This window comes from Miniopterus natalensis, chromosome 6 (assembly GCF_054644295.1).
Source record: "Miniopterus natalensis isolate mMinNat1 chromosome 6, mMinNat1.hap1, whole genome shotgun sequence".
Classification (NCBI taxonomy): domain Eukaryota; kingdom Metazoa; phylum Chordata; class Mammalia; order Chiroptera; family Miniopteridae; genus Miniopterus; species Miniopterus natalensis.
In genome coordinates this window covers 56,524,884-56,547,852 of record NC_142086.1, presented here as the reverse complement: position 1 = coordinate 56,547,852, position 22,969 = coordinate 56,524,884, and the positions used below count along the sequence as shown (strand labels likewise).

At 49.0% G+C, this 22,969-nt stretch overlaps 2 protein-coding genes across 8 annotated transcripts in view; one reads left to right on the top strand and one right to left on the bottom strand.

Annotated features, from left to right (window-relative positions):
* Positions 1-9,634, top strand: part of YEATS2 (YEATS domain containing 2) — an 83,392-nt gene extending 73,758 nt beyond the window's left edge. For 5 of the 6 annotated variants that reach the window (XM_087818281.1, XM_087818280.1, XM_087818279.1 and 2 more), the window contains 8 exons: positions 1,090-1,192; positions 2,000-2,073; positions 3,472-3,551; positions 4,201-4,402; positions 5,970-6,223; positions 7,027-7,101; positions 7,833-7,906; positions 9,520-9,634. In XM_087818281.1, coding sequence (XP_087674407.1) covers positions 1,090-1,192; positions 2,000-2,073; positions 3,472-3,551; positions 4,201-4,402; positions 5,970-6,223; positions 7,027-7,101; positions 7,833-7,906; positions 9,520-9,628 — 971 coding nt within the window. In that variant the 3' untranslated portion in view covers positions 9,629-9,634. The remainder of the gene's footprint in view (positions 1-1,089; positions 1,193-1,999; positions 2,074-3,471; positions 3,552-4,200; positions 4,403-5,969; positions 6,224-7,026; positions 7,102-7,832; positions 7,907-9,519) is intronic. The other variant, XM_087818282.1, reaches the window with a different exon arrangement.
* An 833-nt stretch (positions 9,635-10,467) lies between these two features.
* MAP6D1 (MAP6 domain containing 1) lies at positions 10,468-20,967 on the bottom strand. Of its 2 annotated transcripts, none has more exons than XM_016218024.2 (3): positions 20,542-20,942; positions 15,527-15,644; positions 10,468-15,015 (listed from the first exon to the last, which is right to left on the bottom strand). In XM_016218024.2, exons 1-3 carry the CDS (start codon positions 20,916-20,918, stop codon positions 14,935-14,937), a joined length of 576 nt encoding a protein of 191 aa, XP_016073510.2. In that variant the 5' UTR covers positions 20,919-20,942; the 3' UTR covers positions 10,468-14,934. The 2 variants fall into 2 exon arrangements, with proteins under 2 accessions (XP_016073510.2, XP_087674411.1); XM_087818285.1 differs by lacking the exon at positions 10,468-15,015 and adding an exon at positions 15,129-15,256 and having other exon boundaries at positions 15,508-15,644; positions 20,542-20,967.
* Between the last annotated feature and the right edge of the window lie 2,002 nt (positions 20,968-22,969).

Sequence of the window (22,969 nt, the reverse complement as noted above, 5' to 3'; positions counted from 1 at the left end):
CAAAAAGAAAAAAGAATCCAGAAATATGAAGATAGTATAAGGAGTCTCTGGGACAACTTCAAGAGGCCCAACATTCGTATTATGGGAGTGCCAGAAGGGGAAGAAAGAGAACAAGAAATTGAAAACCTATTTGAAAAAATAATGAGAGAAAATTTCTTCTACCTGGTGAAAGAGACAAGTCCAGGCAGCACAGAGAGTCCCAAACAAGAGGAACCCAAAGAGGCCCACAGCAAGACATATCATAATTAAAATGCCAAAGGTTAAAGACAAGAGAGAATTGTAAAAGCAGCAAGAGAAAAACAGTTAGTTACCTATAAGGGAGCACCCATACGACTGTCAGCTGATTTCTCAACAGAAACCTTGCAGGCCCGAAGGGAGTGGCAAGAAATATTCAAAGTGATGAAAAGCAAGAACCTACAATCAAGATTGCTCTACCCAGCAAAGCTGCATTTAGAACTGAAGGTCAGATAAAGAGCTTCCCAGACAAGGAAAAGCTAAAGGAGTTCATCATCACCAGACCAGCACTACAGGAAATGTTGAAGGGCCTTCTTTAAGAAGAAGCTAATGAACAAAAGAATCTGACAAACTAAATAGACCCAGAGACATTGATGCATGCAATAGATGGTCATATCTCAGAAGAAGGAAGGGGGTGGAGGGTGGGAAGAGATTAACCAAAGAAGTTATATGCAGATATTCATAACCCATGGACACAGACAGTAATGGGGTGACCGCCTGGGTAGGGGGTGGGAGGTGGAAGGGGTCAATGGGGGGCGGGGGGATAGGATACCTGTAATAGTTTCAACAATAAAGATAAATTTTTAAAAAATAAAAACAAAAGAGTGGAGCAGTTTTAGCTGTGGAGAGGTCAAGGGCATGCCAGATTAAGGAGACAGTGATACAAAGACCCATGAGACCTGAGCTAACAGTTCTTTCCTTGTCTGCTGACCCTATGATGATAGGCGCCATCTCAGTCCCCTGGTGTGACAGTTTGCTCACTGGGCTTCCACGGAAGGGCTTTTGTTTCTGCATGCACGTGTCCTCCCCTCACTGATTCTTAACAGCTCACTCTTTGTTGCTTGTCCCTTGTAGTGAAGACTGAACCAGAAACGCCTGGGCCAAGCTGCCTCTCTCAGGAGGGTCAGACAGCAGTGAAAACAGAAGAAAGTTCCGAGCTGGGAAACTATGTTATTAAGTAATTATTTCAGTCCTTTCTAAGGGTTGTGCTTTGGATGTTTTTCTCAAACTTTTAAAAAATTATGCCCAGGACAGTTGAGCATGTGTGGAATTGTGTGTGGAGGGTTAAGCGCTTTGCCTGGTGGAGACCTGTCCGTGTGCAGTGAACAGTGTTACCACTCGATGCACAGCTCCCAACTCTCTATTCTGCACATTGATGGATCTGAGGCAGCACTTGATCTGTCGCCTCAGGACCCTTGGGAAATTTCAGATCTCCCTCCAGCGAGCTCACCAGCATGTATATATACTTTGTGCATGATGTAATTACTCGGGTATACACATTTTGTGTATCAAGTACCCACATACCTGCCTAAACAGCTGCCTTTCAATGGGCCATACACACTCATTGCTTCTAAGAATACTTCATAAGATATTCTAGTTTCCAAATTGGGAACCCTCCTTTGACCACATGTTTTGATGTATCTCAGACTGCTGGGACAGTAGAAAATTAGCCACTATGACATGGTAGTTGGCAGCGTGAACTGGAATAATGCTCACATAGGCATTTGTGTGATAGAATTTTCTGCTCCAGTGGCAATCAGCAAAAAGATTGTGTGGCTATTCATAATATGAGTAAAATAAAATGTGTGATATTTGCATAATTTGCCATTCCTGGGATCTCATCTGTTTGTTTAGTCTCATGTTTTCTGTAGAAGCATAGAATGATCTTTTATAAAGAAGGCCATCTATAGAAGCAAAGACCTGCCTTGAGATTGTTATGTATGTTTACAGCCTTAATTTTCTTTTCTTTTTTCCATCATCTCAGGATAGACCATTTGGAGACTCTCCAGCAGCTCTTAACAGCAGTAGTTAAGAAGATCCCATTGATCACTGCAGAAAGTAAGGCTCTCGCACTAAATATATGGATGTGTTTTTAAAGCTGTGAACTGCTTAGGATATTGAGTGAACTTAAATCACTTGTGTTCTATTAATACTGATGGTGGTGGTTATCTTAGGAGGTTTTCGCTATAGCTATAGCTATAGCTCACTTGCAGGGTTTTAGAATTCATTGTCTTGGTCAACCAGTTGGTTTTGTACTATCTTTAGTGTTTGATCTGCAGGAGGAATTTTTCACATTTCTTGTATGTAAATCATTAATCTGTTGTGTATATAACTAAAACCAAATTGGTTTTTAGTGTTTATTAATAAGGAAAGAAATTAGCACTTGTCTATAGTGTGCTAGACTCTGCAGGCTCATTGCATTTACTGTTTTATTTAATCAGTCTCTCGTGGGATAGGTGTTGTCATCTCTTCCCAGATGAGAAGATCAGGGAGAGATAAAGTGAAGTAACTTGCACGAAATCACTAGCTCTGGGTAGTGAGACAGAATACAAACCCAGTTTTGTTTGACTCCAAAGCCATTCATCTTCCCTCCACCACTTACTGTCACTCACTGCAGAAAGGCATGATTATCATGACCTCCAGCAGCGAAGTCTACGCTGTCACTGCCATTGTCAGCCAGACTGAGTAACTGGCTTCTCAGCACAGTTGTTCTGACAGAATCAGCAGCCCTTACTCAGGGAGCAGACAGCTGTGATCCTTAGGTGTATGTTCTTGGGCAAGATCATGCTGAACATTTAGACGGAAGGGATGAAGCACATGGTCATGTAATGTTACATTCATGTGCATATGAACATGGTAAGCCAAGTGCAGACTACCCTGTGTATTTTATTCCAAGTGTAGTAACAAAGAAATCTTTTTTCCTGGTTGAAATTTGAGGGGTCATTTTGAGGCAGCTTAGAGTAAACTTGCAGTGACATTTTCATAGCCCAGCAGGAAAAAACATTCAAAAATCTCTTTTTAAAGAAAATGTGGGTACAAATACAGAGTGTTAGAGCTGGAAGGTAGACCAGAAACCCTCCTCCCCAACAGTCTTATTCCACAGATAAGAAAACTGAAGCCCAGAGAGGTGATGTCGAGTTCCCCAAGGCCACATCGTTCATGGCAAGGCCAGAGCTAGGTCTCGGGTCTCCTGGCTCCTGCAGAAGTGCCATTTCCACTTACTTTAGTAGCTTCAGCCAGTAGATTCCCTTTCTCTGCCAAAGAAGCCGATTCCCCAAAGAGGGTGCTGTTTTGAGCGCACACAAATAAGATGCCTTCTCTTAAAGGAGAAGCGTCTGAACTTGGCCTGTAAGGAACCTGCTTCAGTAAAGAAGTCTAGAGAAATTTTGGACGTGCCTCCAGCAGATAAGACTTAAATTAAATCATTACTCAGTTTGCTGGGTCTGTGCCTTCTAGGTGAAGATGCCAGCTGTTTTTCTGCGAAGTCTGTGGAGCAGTACTATGGCTGGAACATAGGAAAGAGGAGGGCCGCTGAGGTAATCCACGTCTGCCTGTGTGCTGTGCAGGCCCCCGAGAGCCTGTGGGGGGAAGAACCAAAACACATGCATTCTGGCTGCCGTGGCCTTGTCGTGAGGAACAGTGACAAAATGGGAAGCGTCTTTTCTTAAGTATTTGATACAGTTTTTCCCTCAGTTAAATACCTTGTTCTTCAAGACTCATAGCAAGCCTTTGAAAGGTCTTCCTTTTCTTGCATTGGTAAACATTTATAATTTTTTAAATGAACTTCACGATATTAAAATTAAATGAGGTGTTTATTGAGTACCTACAGTGCAGCAGCTACTATGTCAGACAGGAGGGTCGTGAGGGAATAGCGTGTATGAAGGCATGCTCGGGAGCTGTGAGAAAGCCAGGGTAAAGGGTCTGGGGAAGGTTGGGGAGGGAGAGGAGGTGGGAGAGCATAGGTTGAGACCAAAACTTTTATAGGCCAAACCTAGGAGATCTGTTTTATTTTATAAGCATTAGAGAAAAGTTATTTTCCCTTTTTTTAAATTAAGGAGTAACACAGATTTGTTTTCCTTAGGAAAAAATAATTCTAACAAGTTAGCAGGGTGATTTACAGGTGATTTGTTTGAACATGCTGCTAAGTTGAAGAATTTGGTTATGATTCAAAAACATTTTTTTAAGTGGCAAAGAGCAATGACAATGCGAAAAGTCTTACAAGAAATACTGGAGAAGAACCCAAGATTTCACCACCTGACGCCCCTTAAAACCAAGCACATTGCTCACTGGTGTCGCTGCCATGGTTACACCCCACCTGACCCCGAGAGCCTGAGGAGCGATGGGGATTCTATTGAGGACGTCCTGACCCAGATCGACAGCGAGCCGGGTAAGCCTTTAGGGGAGCTCACTGAGTATCCTCGGCAACCAGAGGGGTGTTTCCATGGCACACGGTCTCCTCTCAGACCCCAGCAGTTGACCTAGGACTCTGTGAGTTACCATGGAGACCAGGAGCCTTCGCTTATCTCTGACCATGTGTCCCTCCTCGCCCCCGTGTGCCCCCCTCATACAGCTCCTACAAAACTATGTGTGCCCAAGTGTCCCAAGTGCTATGCCCCAGCCAGGAATGTTCTGGCCCAGGTCATACAATAGGCACCCACTGTCTGTCCAAGAGTGTCTCCTCCTCGGCACCATTTCTTCCTGGAAGACTTTGTTAATATACCTCCTTTCCAGGTAGAAGTGACTTCTCCTTCCTTTGTGACCTTACAGCTCCTCACAAACAAGTCTATCCAACCTCCTTGAATCGAGGGACACTGTCTTATCTGTTACTTCATCTCCAGACCTGACTACGAAGTGCCCTACCCAGGTGTAAACAACTAATAATGTTGTAGACAAAAGGAATTGTTTTATGATAAAGACATAAGCAACTGTGTTGTTGGCTGGGGGAGCAGGGCAAAAAAGATATATGGGGAGAATATTTTGAGTTTCACCTTAAAGAATAAAAAGGGTTGTTTTCTCCTCCAAACCCCATTTCTGTATAAAAGCAAGCTCCCCCTCCCAGTGTGAGGGAACCTGGAGCACAGGGAGGGTGGGGTTCCTTTAAGACATAGACAAGCCCCATTTCCTCTATGAAGCTTTCCCAAGAGCCCTAATGTGGGATGACCTCTCCTTTCTCTGATTTCCAGCAGCACTTAATACAGAACCTGCAGGGTGTGTCGTATTTATGCAGCTAAGCTCTCTGGGGAGCAGAGACCATGCTGACTACTTCCGTGCCTCACTGGTAGTAAATGTATGGCCTGATGCTGTGCGTTCACTCGGATCTCTGCTAATATGACTGATTAATTTGTGAACGCCAGTCAGTAAAACAGAAGAAGCCAGGAGCGGGATGCTCTGCCACCCTCCTGCTAGGTGCCCTCAGCCCATCCTGCGGCAGGTCGGGACCTCATTCACTTATGTATAATGTGAATGGGATGCCCTAGAAGATGCCTAGAGCCCCTGCTGGCTTAAAGTTCTAATGCTCTTTGCTAGCTTTTGTATAAAACAACTTAAGACGAGATGCAAGGGGTACCTAAAATGTTAGCAGTGCTTATCTCCGAGCAGTGAGAATATGTGATTTTCATTTTCTTCACTGTGCATTCCTAATTCTTCTACATTTAAAATATGAAAAAAATGAGTCATTACTATTCGAGGGGTGGGGAGGTGGCCTACTTTGGGGTGGCATAAGTCAGAATTCTGTACTGTCTGTGTTGTCTCAGGTGGTGGTTATATCCCATACATCTTAACAGGATACCTGTCTCTGCTTGTCACGCCATGAGTTACTGGCTCTCATAATTACAGAGCCATAGAGTTTTAGAACCAGAAAGGAGGTCAGTTCCCTTGATATTTGCCCAATCTTCTCTGGGTCTCAGACCATTGGTATTGCCGAGATGGAAAGTCCTTTTCTCTCGTCACCACAGCTGTCACAGACATTGCCTCTCATTTAGAGTGCCCGGCGTCATTCTCCTCGGCTGACAGCCTGTGCCGGAAGCTGGAGGACCTCCAGCAGTTCCAGAAGAGAGAGCCGGAGCACGAGGAGGAGGTGGATGTGCTCAGCCTCTCGGAGCCGTTGCAGATAAACGTCAAAAAAGAGCAGGAGGAGAAACAGGAAGAAGTGAAATTCTTCCTGCCACCAACACCAGGGGCAGAATTTATTGGTGACATCACACAGAAGGTAGGGCTGTGGCCTGTGGTGTTGCTAGTTCACAAACCAGGTGGGAGATGCTCATACATTCAGCCTTATAAACTGCCGTGGACTTTTCTGGGGAAGTAAGTGTGGGATTTGCTTCTGCCTGATAAACTCGGGGTCTGCTTCCCATACCAGGGCCCTTGGGCAATAAATTAATTACATGTGAAAAGATTGCTTGTTGAACATGGAATTGAAGCAAAGGCAGCTAGGGTTTCTTTCATCTCCTTTTTCTCATTCGCCTCGGTGGAAACACCACACCTTTCTCTCATGCGGCATATCGTAATATTTCCAAGATATACTTCAGAGAGTGAGCTTTCCCTCCCATTTTCATAGCTTCCAAGTGTCCTGTCTGTGGTGCAGATGCACCTCATAGTCGCTCCCTTCGATGGAACTCCGCAGCTATTCAGCATCCGCTACCCAGTCACTCATGACCCGAAGTGAAAGGCGGTGTTTTCACTTCAGGAGGAGATGAAAAATGCGGCAAGATGTAATTTCCAAGTACATCTTCATCACCTTTTGCAGATAGGGCCTCTCGGTCTGAATCCAGGCGTTCCAGTGTGTTGTCCCCTATCAGAGTTCATGGCAAACCCTGATCATGTTCTCCCATGAAGGGGGTGTGGGGGTAAATGCAGGATTATAATAGTGTTTTTAACCATCACTCAGAAACACTGAGAGATGGGTATTTTGTTTCAACTGGACATCTCCTTGCGTATCAGAGAAGTGAGATTTGTTTGGAGAGACTATTTTCATGTAGAAATAGAAGCAAATTCTTCCTTCTGCTCTTCCAGATTGGGATCACCCTGCAGCCCGTGGCGCTTCACAAGAATGTGTACGCGTCGGTGGTGGAGGACATGCTTTTAAAGGTGGGTGCCTGCTGGCAGCAGAGGACCAGCGAGGTGGGGCAGGCTGGGTGGATGCCAGGCTGTTTAGAGTAAGGGACAAGGACAGGAACAGAACAGAGATAAGTTTTAAGATTTCTCATCTTATTCAGGCTTAAAGTTTTCTCTTTTTTTTCTTCTGACTTCTAAGTGAACTTAAGTATGGTTGTTAAAGCATCTCCAATAAGAACTTTTTTGTTAATGTCACTAACGATATTTTTAGTGTTATTTCAAGTGCTTTTTAAGTAGTTGAGATGACAGTCAGTGCTCTCATTGCTTCAGATGACAAAAGCAGACCCTTGGGTTTTCTGTACCTGTCAGTCACAATAGCAGCAGAGAAGTAGCCACCACTGTCCCATCCCTGAGCTGGGGATGACAAACCAGTTTTCTTACCCAGCCTGATCCGAGTCCAGCAGTTCCTTTCCTGGTATGTCCCTCCCACACAGGGATGCCTCACAAGTAACCCTCCCTTATTTCCCTTGAAAACAACTTCTGATTAATGAAAATTACCCCATTCAGGTTCTCAGCGTAGTGGCTGCTGTCATTGTGGCCTACTATTCATGGCCTGTTATTCAAACCTTTAATTTTTCCTTGGAGACTTTTGATCCTTAGATACAGTTGTTTCAAGGTGTAGGGCATGGGGTGGGATCAGATCTGTCCCTTCTTTCCTTCGAGCAGATGGTCATTTGTGAGAGTAACGGCATGTTCTGTTGTAGGCTACGGAGCAGCTGGTGAGTGACATCCTGAGACAGGCTTTGGCGGTTGGATACCAGGCAGCATCCCACAACAGGTACCGTTACCTCTTTAGTCGGTGGTATCAGGCCTGCAGATATTTCCTGATGGTTTAGTTTCTCATCAAACTGTTTTATACTTAAGTCAGTCCAGTAGGAGATGGGGGTGTCTGTGTTTGGAACAGTCTCAGAGGCAGACAGACTCAAGGGTCTACTTGGTTATTTGAGAGAACCTCTTGGTGCTGAAAGCTCAGCTTTCCCCAGAGTCTATACCTGCCTAGTTACTCTGCTCCATAGATACCATTCAGTAGGGCTCTGTTATGCTCCAGCATTGAACAAATACCAGCTCTTTGCAATTATAGACAATAGCCATGTCCATTACGTGTTAGACGTTGGAGCCAGGCATCACATATATTATCTAATTTGCTTTTCACTGCAAAACCCATAGTCCCTTTTTAGAAATTGGGAAACCTGGCTTTGTAAAATGATCTTACCTGGCTTTCCCAGCACATACATGATAGAACCTAGAATCAGAATCGTATCACTGGCTGTAGAGGCCTCAGGCTCACCACTGTCTTTGCTGCCGCTCTAATTATAATTGATTGGGACACTGAAGTTTGCTCTTTTCCTGGGCCCTGAAAGAATGGTAGACAGGCCCTTGTTCCACATCCTGGCATTCCTTTCAAAGGAAACAAACATTTTATTAAAGGCTGCCATAAAGTTATAAAATTGTAACAGAGTGCCTATGGACATAAAGAGGCCTAAATTAGAGGAATAGGGTGTCAGACTTCACAGGAACATGCTTCGTCAGGCAATGTGGAAGAGGTCTTTAAGAAAAAGGCGGGGAGCCTGGCCGGATGTAGCTCAGCAGTTGAGCATCGACCTAGGATCCAGGCGATCGGGGTTCAATTCCCGGTCAGGGCACATGCCTGGGTTGTGGGCTCGATCAATGACTCTCTCATCATTGATGTTTCTATCTCTCTCTCTCCCTCTCCTTTCCTCTCTCTGAAATCAATAAAGATATATTTTAAAAAAAGAAAAAGAAAAAGGCGGGGACACAAAGGAGTTCCAGTAATGCCGCCCATTGTCCAGATTGAAGTCCAGGAGCGGGCTGAGCACCTGCTGTGGCCCCTGCTCACCCCATGGTCCTGACCATGGAGATAGGGAGGGACTTAGTGCTTTTGATGAGAACATTTGACATCACACTTGGCTCAACATAACTCCACCTCCCATCTTTCCAAGAGCTGGGAACTGTGGCCCAGAAGTCTGTGGTGCTTTGGCTCAGCTTTCAGTCTGCTAAGACTGAGTCACAAAATACCGTTGTTCTGCACTGCACTTGACTTCCTTTTCTCTCAGTCCTCAGCATCTTTTTTCTTAATCATTCAACCATCTTCTTGAAATCCATCTCATACCTGTGACTGGGAAGTCAGATTTGATCCCTAAATAGGGCTGACTAAAGAGGGTAGGCCAGATCTTCACCAAAGTTAAAAGGAATTAATAGGAAGGGAGAGCGAGAATGCCCCTCGCCACTCCCTACTCCCCAGGTGGCCCTAAACCATGCCCTGTCACTCGTCATCATCCCCTCTCAGGGCCTGTGCAGAAGATGGTCCTTTAGATAAATTATTAGACACTGGAGAGAATTGCACCTAACAGCCTTTGTTTTTTGGACCAGGATTCCCAAAGAAATTACAGTGACTAATATTCACCAGGCCATTTGCAACATTCCCTTTCTGGACTTCCTCACAAACAAACACATGGGGATACTGAATGAAGATCAGTGAATGGAATGAAGATGCACCTGGAAAAGCAGGATCTGAGCTGTATCTGAAGCTTTGAACTGTGATGACTCTTCTGTTTGGGAAAGGAGGTTGTCTGTGCCTCAGAATATCATGGTTACTGAACCATTGCCTCCACCCAATTCAGTGTAACACCAGAGTGCTCAGTCCCAGATCAGATCCCTTTAGGACACAAGTTTCCTGGTTCTGAGTGGAGCTGTGGATGCCTGCTCTGTCAGCTTGCATCTGTTCACCCTCTGCAAAGCTCATTGAGAGGGTTCTAGAGCTGGGCCAGGCTGTGTGTATCGGGTCCTTCTCTCCTCTGGGCATCTTCAAGGGGGCACCTTGGGCCTGAGTCTTCCTCCAAGGAGGCAGAACATGAGTCTGGCAGGCTAGAGATTTCACCCATCCTGTGGACTGGGGTTACATGCCTCCCCAACAGTTACCCTGGTAACATCTGGAGAAGGCCTAGGCAGCCTACATGCATCAGCTACAGAACGCGGAAGGCTGCAGACTGAGCAGAATTCTTATTCTGTGGAGCTTTATTGCAACCAGTCTCAGAAATGAGGGATGGACAAGTCAAGGTCAAGGGGTAGACACATCCCAGCATTGGTCTGGAAAGGTTTGACTATAACCAAGAAGCTCTTAACATGTTTGTAATAGACAACTCCCATAAATCCCGGGCTCTTGTACAGCTTGGTGTGTGTCCAGGCAGCAAGCTGGTGCCCACTGTTCGCATGGTCTGCAGGAGCCTCTGCGGCTGGGCTCAGGCTGCACAGCCCCGCCAGCACTCTGTCCTGTCAGTGGATTTCATGTTCTCTTCTCGGTCAAGTTTTTCACAAGAAGGAAAGTGTTTCAAAGAAGCACTTGTGAGTGCCTTAAAGGTAGAGGAAGCCAAAAGATGGATATCTGCTCAGATCAGTGAGGAAAGATTGTGTCCATAAAGAGATGGGGGGGAGACGTGAAGAGGAGGAGGAAGGTAGCTGCTATATACCTGGGTGACGTCCAGTTCCATTCAAGGTACTCGAGCCCAGGCTTCCTAACAGTCTCGGGAAGTAAAGGAATGAATATATTCTGTTAGGAAGCTGCTCAAAGACAGTTTGAAACCTGTGAGTCAGAGTCAAAGGAACTTATCCAAGCATCATAATTTGTATTTTCATGAGTCCTGGAGATGTTTGTCAGGAAAAGAAGGCAGGTAGTTGACACAATGAGAAACCTACCCTTTTATTCAGCATCGGAGGATTGCAAATGCAGAAGGAAGTCTGTTCGGTAAGGCAGGGGTGCTCCCTGGCTTGGTGGTAAAATAGTTTAGAAGGCAAGGCTCAACCAGTCTGTACATGACCAACTCCAAGCAAAGGTATGGACAAGTGTGTAGATCCATTCAGCAGTGGACTGGGACAGCGCCACAGAAGATTTCGTCCCAGTGAGAACAGATGGACTACAGGGGTGAAGGCCTAAAGAAATTATTGTTTTGCAAAAGAAATATTAAATGATTTAACAGTCCCCGTATGTGTTAATGTTTCAAATGTATTTGTATCATAATGTGTAATATAATTGTGTAACAAAAATACAATAAATCTTTTAGTATTTGTGATGGGTTTTTCTGTTTGAATCACTACACTTTGGTTCTTACATTAGGTCAGAAAGAGCCAGGATGGGGCAAAGATACAGGTATTTGTTTTAAATACTTCCTTTTCTTTCCAAAAAGAACATGAGGCTATGCAAGTTAAAGGATAACAGTTAAAGTCTGAAAAATTTTGGAATTCACATGTTGACCCTGAACATCCTGATTTCTGACAGCTTGGGGCAAAGGAAAACTGCTGAATTGAGCTCAGAGCCTCCTCAAAGCCAAGGCAAAGAGGCAACAGTTCACGTTTGACTCTCACTGGTTTGTCTGGCAAGACAGAATTGGTCTATACTGAGGTCTTAAAGAAGTTACTCCGACAGTCTGCTATCATGATGGCAAAAAAAATTACCAAAAATACAGAGACATTTCAGAATGACCACTTTTTATATCCACCCTTACCGAGAATGAAAGGCTTTGAAAGCCCTTCCTTTGCAGGGAGGCGGCTTTGTGATAGAGTCCAGGTAGGTAGCTTTCTTGGGACCAGACTTCACTTAATATCAACCTTCAGGGAGTTGAATGGTCTGGAGGAAGGAGAAAGGGGCACTGCTAGGCTCCCTCCCTGAATCTCAGCCACGGTTTTGACTGGAGCCACAGGACAGACAGATCCGTGTCACAGGCAGCACCTTACCTGGGGATTCCCTCTTCCTGACTGAAGGAACTGCATGGTGGGCCAGCAGGCTGCCCTGCACGAAGGGGGCATTCCCCCACCTGCCTGGGGTGGGCTGCAGGGCCAGGGCTTTCTCAACAGCTGTTTTTTGGAGTTTGATGTAAAATCCTGGCATTATTACAGGCATGGAAGTATTAGTATTTGTGATGGTTTTTTTGAGATTGAAGCACCACAGCACAGAGGTGAGACCTTGCTCTGAATGACTGCAGCTGAAAGGACCGTGGAGGCCTCCCTCTGACGGGGGCTTCTGGGGCAGCCTCACGGCATGGGGTGCTGCTGGCAGGGCTAACCTTGCTTATGGAACCATGAATATTGAACTTTCTTTTGGCTGAAATTAGCTAGCAGATTGAACTGTTTTTTATTTTTAAAAACTTTCTTTACAGAATTAATACAAAAATGCTTATTATAAATAGAAACTTTAGTAAATATAATGTGTAAAAAGTTTAAAATTACCCATAAACCCGCATCCTAAGGATAACCACCATTAATATTCCAATGCATCTCTTTCTGTCTCTGTCAATGTATATTATACATACGTGACACATATGGATTGGGACCACATGGTTGAGACTGTTGTCTCAGTTACTTAAGGCGGCTCCAGTAACAGTGTTAAGCTTTCCTAAGACCTAGAGTGAGAGGAAGTTTCTTCTTCATAGCCTGGATCTAATAATTAATGAAATCTAGTTAGGAAGGTTGTCAGGTTGGGGTGTTTGAAAAGCCATCTGTTCTAGTGCAAAAGGCATGTAAGTATGCCAGGAAGGGGCGGGCTCTGGGGGGGAAGGGCACTGTCAGCTGTGGGGTGTGCCGGGCAGGGTCTAGTGGGAGGGGCTGTGTTGGCATCAGAGTAGCACATGAGAAGAGAGCCAGCTCCTGGGAAAGGGGTGGGGGGAGCTTGGGCAGGAAAGAATTATTACAAAGCTGTGCTTTGTTGGCCGTTTACTGGCCTAATAAGCACCCTGCACATAAACCCAGACTTCTCATCGAGGTAGGGGTATTAGCCTCATTTTGCAGATAAGGAAATGGAAGCTTAATCTGCTCACAACTAGAGTCAAGTCAAGATCTGAGTCTAAGACTAACTTCAAAGAGTCATTCTACCCCGGCACCTAGCAGTGGGGGACACGTGGGGAGGGGCTAAACGTGACAGGAGGCTGGTGGGGCTTGTGAAAGACTACATGTAACACCAGTGTGGACTGCAGCCCAAAGCAAGGGTTTTCAGGCCTGATAAGCCTCCAGCGACACCAGCTACAGCCAGGAGACATTCAAGTCCTTATTACCAAGGGGAGGAGGGAGGAAGGTGTAGGAGAAGGTGCTCATTTATAATTAATTTACAGGCATAAACAAGAAATTGAAACAGTACATTTTTGCATTTTAGTAAAATCTGAGACTGTTCCGTTAGTCTGTTCATTTCCCACAAAATGCCTAGCAGGCAGTCTCTTCTCTTTTAGAAACATCAAACGTGCAAACCATGAAGTCTGAAATAATAGAACCCTTTGTGTCAGCATATGCTTTTTGTTTTCCGTTTAAAATTATTCTCAGAGCATTTTATTTGCTGGAATGGGGGGAAGGGCTGTGCCTGCCAGAGCCAGCACCTCTGAGCGGTCGCCCCCTTTGCAGCCTGAGCTGAAACAGCCCCACCTCCACTCCGAGGAGGCTCTAAGACCTCTTGCGGTGTAAGTAAGTGCTCCAGACTAGAGCCACTCATGGGCTGGAAAGCGATAAAGATCCAAAGGGAAATCCTTGCGTCTCCTGACCAAAATTGACCAAGCTGTGCCTCCAATCTTTAAGACAGGACATAAACTCCTTCAAGGGTTTGAAGGGCTGCTGTGCAAAGACGGACCAGGCTTGTTCCCCACGGCTGCTCTGGCTGGCATTTGTGGAGGAAAGAGAGAGCTTTCCAAAGACAAAATGAACTGCCGCAAAAGGCAGTGAGCTCCCTGTCACTGTGGCAGGGCAGGCTTGAGAATAAAGGTTGGCATAGATGATGTCGTAAGGTCTTTCAGGGAATGAGGCCGATGCTGCAGTCTTCTAAAAAAAAAGCTCCCAACCGTGGCCAGGTAGCTCAGTTGGCTATAGCATCATCCCAACACACCAAGGTTGTGGGTTCAATCCTCAGTCAGGGCACATAAAAGAACCAGCCAGTGCGTGCATGAATGGGGTGGGAGAGCAAATCAGTGTCTCTCTCTTCCTTCTTCCCTCTCTCTAAAATGAATCAAATAAAATTTTTTTTTAAAACCTCCCGATTCTTAGCCAGTGTGGATGGTAGTTCTCTTCCAGTTACCATTTTGTTACAGGACAAATCTGGAATTAGTAATAAAATGGGGGGCTCGGAAACCTTCCACAAGGTAAATGGCATTCATTCATTCAGTACTTCAAGCACTCATCCCAAGAAATGCTTTGTTAAAACATAAGCGTCATCTTGGCCATAAAAAAACCGTCTTGGAAATTGAAACCCTGTAATTGGTAGAATATCAGTTTCTTTTGGCAACTTCTTCCTGGTAGTTATGAATCACATGCAGGTGATAACCTAAGATTTCTACAGCTTGAACGTGTGGGAACATCCAAGGATGCTACCTCCGGTTACCGTAGGCAATAAATTACCATGCAGCTGGGCGAACAGTGGCGGGACTGGCTCTTTCGAGGACCTGCTGTACATATGCTCAGCATGCCTGGGCCAGTTCAGTTCACCACAGAATTGACCCTGGAGTTCTTCAGATTTAAAAACTGAAGGTGGCCAAGAGAGGCAATTAAACAAAGATCGGAAGCCTTCCGCACACTTCCCAAGGAAGAAAAGGGCGGTTGAGTCCCGAGTTGGGCTGGGTGGTGCCGTGTCCGTCTGCTCCTCTGCTCTGTGCCAGGCCTGCAGCCAGGTGGCAGCTTGGGAGGAGGGTGCTCCAGGGTGAGAAAGGAGGAGCCTGCCCCCTCTGACAGCAGGGGCCGCAGGTCCGAGATCTCACCCGTTAACTGGTGCAGCAGTTCTGACACACCCCCCCCCCAGTGGCACTCTCCCCTCCATGGGAGTCACACGTTGAGGATCCGGGGAGCTGAAGCCTGGAAGATGGCTGAGGGGTTAGGAGCAAACTTCTTCCTCACTTCAGGGACCTGAAACACGAGACATGGCCACTGATCAGTGGGCCTCTTCCTCACTTTCCCCGCCCCCAGCTGTAGGAAAACAGTTCCCTTCTCCTGACCTCCACAGTGGCAGGGTCACTGCCTTAGTAGGTCAGATATGGCACATGGACCTTCCATTCTGCTCCCTGAAGCCTCTTTTGGGTGGAATCAGGAGGCTGAATAGTCCCCACCTCCCTTCCATCTTCTCTTCTCTTACACAAATGGCTTGTCACTACTGCTCAGGGGTCAAGGGTAAGTCTGGGACTTACGAGGGAAAGAGACACCCTGCTCCCCAGAGAAGCCGGGACTGGCCGGGGAGGGGGCACCCACATGGCCTGTGACAAAGGACCTTGGGTTTCTGTTTGCTGAGGTATGACTGTGTGCTCAGACATTAAATCTGACTCCTAGTCCCTAATCTGGGGGGGGGGAGGGAAGGCCTGTTCCCACATCCCCTTCAGCCAGGGGCCCAGCCCTTCACCCTACAGCACCAGCTTGGGCTGACCTGGAAGCTGGCCCCAGGGCCTCCGTCCCATCCGGAGCTGTGCGTTGTGATCACTGTGGTGGGTTTCACCTTTGTGGATCTTGACGGCTTGACTCCAGTCCAGGCCTGAAATTCCTGTCTGGAACAGAGAACATGGTCTCAACCTTGCACAGGGTCAGCCATTGCTTCCCCTGCCCCTGCCCGGGCCACTGCCCTTGCCCCTGCCCCTTGGAGTATTCCTGGCCATGCCCACTGCTGAAGTCCTGCTTCAGCTCCAGTGCTCCTTCCTCCCTTACAAGAGCAGAACTAGCAGAGCAAGTGCACTGCTCAGGCACAGCCGCTTCCTGGAGGAGGCGCGTCTAGCTGACCTTCCCTTCACTTCTGAGGGCTCCACCACGAAGTCCGCTCACCTGACCCCCAAAGGAAGTAGCTGCAGAAACTTAATGCCTATGTTGCAAATGAGCAACTGCGAGCTGTCAGCACTTGATCTTATTTGTCCCAAACTGCAAGCACCTGGTGTGTGCTAGGCCTTGGAGACAAAGCAAGTCCCAGCCCTTCCCTCCAGTGCTCCCTATATTGTCTCGGCCACTTTAGAGGGTCCCTAGAGCCCCAGAACCAGTGAAGGTTGCTCACTTCCAGCACGGGTCACCGATGAGCCTATGTCCAGAGGAGGTGCTGGTTGCAAGTTAGACGGAAAATAAGGTTCAATCTTACATCTAGATTTTAATTTGTCTTATTAACTCCTGCAAAAGAGTAAGTCATAGTGACCATCACAGGAAGCTACAAGGAGGTCTGGCTTTCTTGCAAGGCTCTGCACTCAAACATGTTGCAGGGAGGCGGGGGTGGTGCGCAACAGCGAAAGCCAGCGCCCTGGAGGGAAGCGACAGGCTGCCACTGCCTGCTCCGTGACCTGGGAGTAACACTCTTTTGATGAAGACTTAATTCCTCTGAACAAAAAAGGACCCATTTTAATGACATCAACTCCACTACTAGACGGTGAGCTCAGGAAGGCAGGAGAGACCAGCCATGCCCACAGGAGCACCTGGCCGAGGCTGTGTTCTGGGAAAAATGGAGCAGCACCCACATGTGAGCTGGATCCGCTCCTGTTTCATCCCACGCACAGCCCTTGCCGGGTTTCAGGCCCTGAGGTCAACAAAGCTGCCTTTTCTCCTTGGCAGCGGCACAGCTGGGCCCACTGGGCAGGCCGAGCGTGCAGGGAGCAGTTGTGTCTGTCCGTGGTCAGCACTCGGGTGCCAGGAGGCGAGCTGGGCCAGGGCCCTTCCAGATCATTTTGCTTCTGAAAAGCTGCAGGGTTCCCAAGACCGGCTGCCTGAGCCATCTGCTGCTCTGTTTCTCTTGGGGAAGCAAGTCCTCCCCTGGGCGTGCCCTTCTGTCCCCAAACTGAGCTGGACCTCGGGCTTGGCATCCCAAGCTGCTGCCCCAGGGTGGCTGCAGGGGTCCCAGAGCAGAAGGCAACCAGAGCCAGGGGTTAGAGCAGTGCCTGGGGCTGCTCTCGGGGCGGGGCTGGCGCTGCAGCCCAGGTGAGGGGGGCTGTATCAGAATACAGAAGGGACCAAAGATGGGATCCACAGGACCTGGTGACTGCTCAAGAGAGGAAGGTGAGGGGCAGGGGGCTGCCCAGGGCAACTCAGAGAGCCCTGGACCGAGGATTTGGGGGCCTGGTTCTCAGCCCAACATGGCTTCAAACAAATCCCTTAACATCTCAGAGGCGCCTCTGCTGAAAAGTGGGGCTACTGCTCCATATGCACAGTATTATGTTTATGTTGAGCACTCCCTCCCTGGAAAAAAAGGGGTCAAGTCTCGTCGCACTTTAACAGTTGGCCCTTCAGCTGACTGGCCCAGGAAGGAAAGAGGGAGGTGACTGAGGAAGGAGCTCTTCCAGAAGTGGGTGGAGCTAGAACCTGGGCCACAGGTGCTGGAGGGAATTCTCGGGAGGAGCTGCTCAGGAGGAGGGGGCCAGGCTGGCTGGGGGCAGAGCCCACCTGCCAAGCAAGTGAGGCAGGTCAGTTCTCACATGGAGACCAGGGGCTGAAGCGGCTAGATACTCTGCCGTATTTGGGGAACAGTTCACTTAGGTCAGGTGCATCTTGCAAGGCAGGCAGGAAGGACTGCTTATGCCAGGCTCTGGAGCTGGGAGTGGAGGGTCCCAGAGGCCTGCTGGCCAGGTTCGGCAGTGGTCCTGTGTCTCTGTGGGGGCTCAGGGACCAGGCAGCCACGCTCTTGCTATTTCTGCTCCACAGATGAGAAAAGGGGCAGAGAGGTCAAGTGACCCACCAGGTTTATACACCAGGAAGTGGGGCCACTACTGCAGGACACTGTTCAAGAAACCAAGTGACTCAGAGGAGGCAGCATCTTATGGGATAGCCTGTGTGTTGGGGGGTACACATTTGGTCTCTGAGGCGAGACACACTTGGGTTCCACTGCCTGCTCTGCGGACCTTGTGCCACTGCTCAAGCTCATCTGTAGAATGGGGATGGCAAGAACAACTGATTCCAGAGGGTTATTGTGAGGTCTTGGGGAGATAATCCGTAGGAAGTCCTGAGCCTGGTGCCAGTATGTGCTAAGCAGAGTGATAACTAGGGTCTTCAGTGTCACTGGAGCTGGGAGGACCCTGTAGAATGTTCAAACCCACCTTCTGCTCCCCATGGACGAGGGACTGCTTCTAAAAGCCCAGCCTCTGAACATCCCAGTAAGGAGGAGCTCAGCACCACACGAGGCAGCTGCTCCAGTCAGTCAGTTCTGATTAGAAAGTGCTTCCTGCCCTAGCCAGCGTGGCTCAGTTGGTTAAGTGTCATTGTCCCATGCACCAAAAGATCACCAGTTCATTCCTGGTCAGGGCACATGCCCTGGTTGTGGGCCAGATCCCCACTAGAGGGCGTGCAGGGGAGCAGGAGGTCGAAGTGTCTCCCTCACATGAATGTTCTCTTCCTCTCCCTTCCTCTAAAAATCAATAAAAACATATTTAAAAAAAAAAAGCGCTTCCTTCCCTGAGCTGAAACTGCTCCCTGCAAGCACCACACCTGGTCCTGCTTCTGACACTGAGCGCATGAGCCACATGAAGGCGCTGCATACCCAGGACCTCTAGCCTTCCAGACCTCACCCTTTAGGTCCCTCCAGCTGGCTCGGGGCCTGAGGGTGCAGCAGTCAGAACCGACCACCTCCTTCCCTGCCCCCGACATTCCCATGAGCTGAGAGTGTGTGTCTGCGAACACAGAGCCACCCTGCAGCAACCACTCCCCATCAAGCCCTTAAAACTGCAGGCCCATGAAGGAGCATCTGGGGAGGTGGGACATTCTACATGTCTTGATAAAGGCTTCTACAAAAGTCATCAAGCCATATACTTATGGTGGATGAATTTTACTGTATGGAAATTATACCTCAATACAGCTGATTCAAAAATGAAATAAAGCAGAAAGTTCATACCTTTTGTCCCTTTAATTCCACAGGTAAGAATTTATACTAAAGAAATTATGATAGGAACAAAGATTTATCACAAAAGTTATTTTTTTCCTAAAAATTTATTTTTTAATATATCTTTATTGATTTCAGAGAGAGGAAAGGAGAGGGAGAGAGAGAAACACCAATGATGAGCGAGTCATTGGTCAGCTGCCTCCTGCACGCCCCCCACTGCGGATCGAGTCCAAAACTGGAGCTTGTGCTCTAACTGGGAATTGAACTGAGATCTCCTGGATCACAGGTCGATGCTCAACCTCTGAGCCATGCCGGCTGGGCAAAGTTGTTTACTTTTAAAAGGTAACACCTGTACATGTGAGGTTTTTTAAGCAATGTGTTCAAGAGACAGAGTAGAGTGAAAAGTCAGTGTCTCCTTCCCTCCCAAAACAGTATCCATCATCCTCGCCCCTCCACCTCCCCCCCAAAGGTTACCATCCATTCAGAGATATCCTATGCTTATTTAAGCAGATATGTGTATATCAATACCCCTTTTGAAAAAACACATAGTAGCAGGCATGCTGTTTTGCATCTTGCTGGTTTGACATGGACCTACTGAAGAGCTTCTGTTACCAGTACATTCTAGGCTTCCCAGTAACCCATCCTATGGCGGAGCTATAATTAACCAGTCCCCTCAGCAGGACAGGGGCTGCGCCCACCTTCTGCTGTACAATGTTGCAACAGACCTTATATTGCTTAGCTCCACCCCACCTAGGGAAAATTCCTGGAAGCGAAGTAACAGCCCCAGATTAGAAACACCCTAAATATTCAATGGCATGAGAGTAGATTAATAGTATTTGCATAGATAGAGGTGCATATCCCTAGGATAAAAAACTTCACATCTACTAAAAACCATGTTGTGGAAAAACATCTGGTACACGGACGGGCACCCACAACATGTACAGTACGAAGCTAATCGTGTAATAACTGTACATGAGCAGGCACTCGAGTGCACGTTAGGGGTCGGCACCACCAGATCGGGTGGGCTGGTTCTGTAAGCTGTAGTTTTTCTAGTGATTATGTATGAGTTTTGCAATGAAAGGAGGGAGAAAGCCCTCGGGCGTCCAAAGGCAGGGCTTGGAAGGGGTGTGCGTGGGGAGGGCCCACGGACCTGTCCTCAGTGACAGCCAAGTCAGCGACCCTCGGCCAGGGGGTCGGAGCTCTGCTTGGGCCTCACCAATCCCCGCAGAGGGCACTGGCCAGAGGAGCTCAGGCGACCGCCTGCGTGCACCCCTCCTATGGCTGGGCCCACCTTGTGGAAGTTAAAGGGAAGCCGATTTTAACTCAGCCCAAGGCAGGGCTTTTTCACGGTGCGGCGCGAGGAGGCTGCGGGCTGGAGGCGAGGTAGTGAGCTCCCCCTCGGCGGAGGTACGCGCTCATTCTCTCTGAGGCAGCGAAGGGACCGAAGGGGATGACCTTCGAGGCGGCCAGCCGCTCTAGAAGCCGTGCGGGAGGGGGTTCCAGGCGCCCCCTCTCCCGCAGCCACCCCGGTCCCCGGCTCGCGGCCTCGGTTTCCTGCGCTCACGAGCTCCGGCCGCGGTGCGCTCCCTGCCCCAGCCGCGTACCTGTACGACGTGGTCGCCGCCGCCGCGTCCGCGTCGCCGATGGGGAGCACGTAGATCCCCCGGCCAGGGTTTGCAGGGGACGTGCCCCTGCGGCCGCCCGCCCCCGGCCTGCGCCCCTGCGCCGCATCTCTGGCCCTCGCGGGCGCGGGCCACGCGCAGAAGTCCCGCTGGTACTGAGTGAGCGGCACGTCCCGGCCCGGGTGCCGGGCGCCGGCGGGGGACGCGCCCGTGCGCGGGGCGGCGCCGCCCGCACCCGGCTCCTCGCTCTCGAGCTCGGAGTAGCCGTGCAGGGTGAGCGGCACCGCCACGTCGGAGCGGTCCAGCTGGTTCCAGCGCCTCGCCAGGCAGCAGAGGCGGCTGATGCAGGGCCACGCCATGCCGCCCCGCCCGCCGCTCGCCCCCGGCTCCCGGCTCCGGGCTCCCGGCGCTCGGGCCGCGCGCCCCCGCCGGCGTCCCCGCCCCGCGGTCCTCCCTGCGCCGCCGCAGCGCCGCCCCTTGGCCTGGGGTGGCCACACGGGAGCGGGGAGCACTTGGGGACAGCCCAGGGGGTGGGGCTGGGACCCCGGTGTGCGCAGCTGGTGCGGAGGGAGACCTGAGGGGCGGAGAGATGGGGATGCGGGCGGCGAGGTAGGAAACCGCCCGGAGGCATTGACTAGTGTCCAACTTTTGAATGTTTCAGAATATAATCCGAAGTTTCCTAAATGTTATTTTACAAATCGGGCCTGGCTTTGGGGATCGCCCGCAGCCGGCACTCGGCGCGGCCCGCCTCGGCGCGGGTGTTGGTCTCGGGGCCAGCGCGGCTGGCGCGTTTGTGCCAGGCGGCACCGCAAGGACTCGCAGGCACGCGGGGGAGGTGCAGCGAGGACGGGGTCACAGGGAGATCTGGGGGCTGCGCTTCCCTGAGGCAGCTGCATGAATCAGCCTGTGAGTCACCCAACTATTTGCCTTTACAGTACGAAATTTGTGACAAGCAATCGAATCCAGTTTTTATTGAGAATTAGCATTAGCCCTCAACTGACCTTTCCCTGGTTCTAAAACCCCTAATTTTAAAGCATGGTCAAAGGCTTTATTTCGATTATTAAATTGCCACAAATCTTTGGCCACTATGCTACAAACATAGTAGAACACCTGGTAACAGGGACAGACATCCACAACGTGTACAGTAAGAAGCTAACCCTGTAATAATTATTATAAATTATCATTATAATTATTATAAATTCCCTTCCCTCCTGGGTCTACATTTTTATTACAAAGCTAAATATGGGTAATCCTCCAGGCTAAAGGTCAGTCTACTGCATGCAAGTGTCAGAAACAACCCCCTGGCCACACTGGAAGGTTTCCTGAGTATTTGCCCCAGACTCCGAGGGCACTGCAGACCAATTACACTATCAACACTAATGAAAGGCACTCATTGTCCAGAGCTGCATTTCAAGCATATACTTGGATCGCATCCAAAGTGTCACACCTCAGAGAGGACTGCAGTACAGCCTAGCAGTCACAATATGGGTTCCTCTTCCAAACTGCCTGTCAGCTTGAAGTCACAGCAAAGTGACACAGTGGCTGCCCTGGCCAGGCCATGGCCCAGGAGGATCCAGGAGAGGAGCATACTGTGAAGCCTTGGGGGGGAGGGGGCAAGCTGCCTTTGTGTGACCTCCATTCCAGGGCCCTGAGTTAGCTGTCTAGATTGGGTGACCAAAATGTTCAGTCCTGTGGGGTGGGGTGGGGGAGGGGAAGCTCTTATTGTGCTTTTGGGAGGTTAACAGTGCAGTGGGTGTCAGACAGGAAAACAGTGTCATAGAACTAAAGCCAGAACAGTGAAAAGGGGTTGGGGGACTGGGGGACTGGACTCATACTGCTTGGAGGGAGGGTAATTGAGTTCCGCAGGAATGCGGGGTCCCAAGGGTTATATAAGCTTCAGCCAGAGGCGGCAGGGGCCAGAACACAGAGGGCCTTGGTAGCCCCACTGAGTTTAAGTTTTTCATAGACAACAGGGAATGACTAAAGTGTTGTTAGCACTCTGTGGCCATATGGAAGGACATTTTAGAGACCAACTGGAGGAGTCTCAACAGTCCAGGTTAGAGACAAGGGACTGAACTTAGGCATGGGCCCTGGGAGTGAAAAGGGGCAGGATTCTAGAAATGAAAGGTGAGAGGGAAATCTAGAATGGCTTCCAAGTTTCTGGCTTCCAATTGGCAGTATTACTCCTTGAGCCAGCAGTTATATTTGAGGTGCCTGCACAGTGGGTCCCAGCACCTAGAACCATACCTGGCACGCAGCAGACACATGTATTGAGTTAGAGATATTCAGTGAGTTCAGAGCTCAGAAGACAGCCTCATGACAATAACTGAAACCACAGGAAGTGGAGAAGGAACAGCAGCTAATGGGATGGCACACTTAAGAAGCCAGAGGAGGTAGCACAGCCTGAAAG

What these genes read in the sequence shown, in the direction of transcription:
- MAP6D1 (XM_087818285.1), bottom strand. Translation starts at nt 20,918, where the DNA reads ATGGCGTGGCCCTGCATCAGCCGCCTCTGCTGCCTGGCGAGGCGCTGG. An exon ending in GCGGCGACCACGTCGTACAG is followed by an intron (nt 15,645 to 20,541) that starts GTACGCGGCTGG and finishes TCTCTGTTCCAG; the next exon opens with ACAGGAATTTCAGGCCTGGA. An exon ending in GGTCAGCCCAAGCTGGTGCT is followed by an intron (nt 15,257 to 15,507) that starts GTAGGGTGAAGG and finishes CCTGAGCAGTAG; the next exon opens with TGACAAGCCATTTGTGTAAG.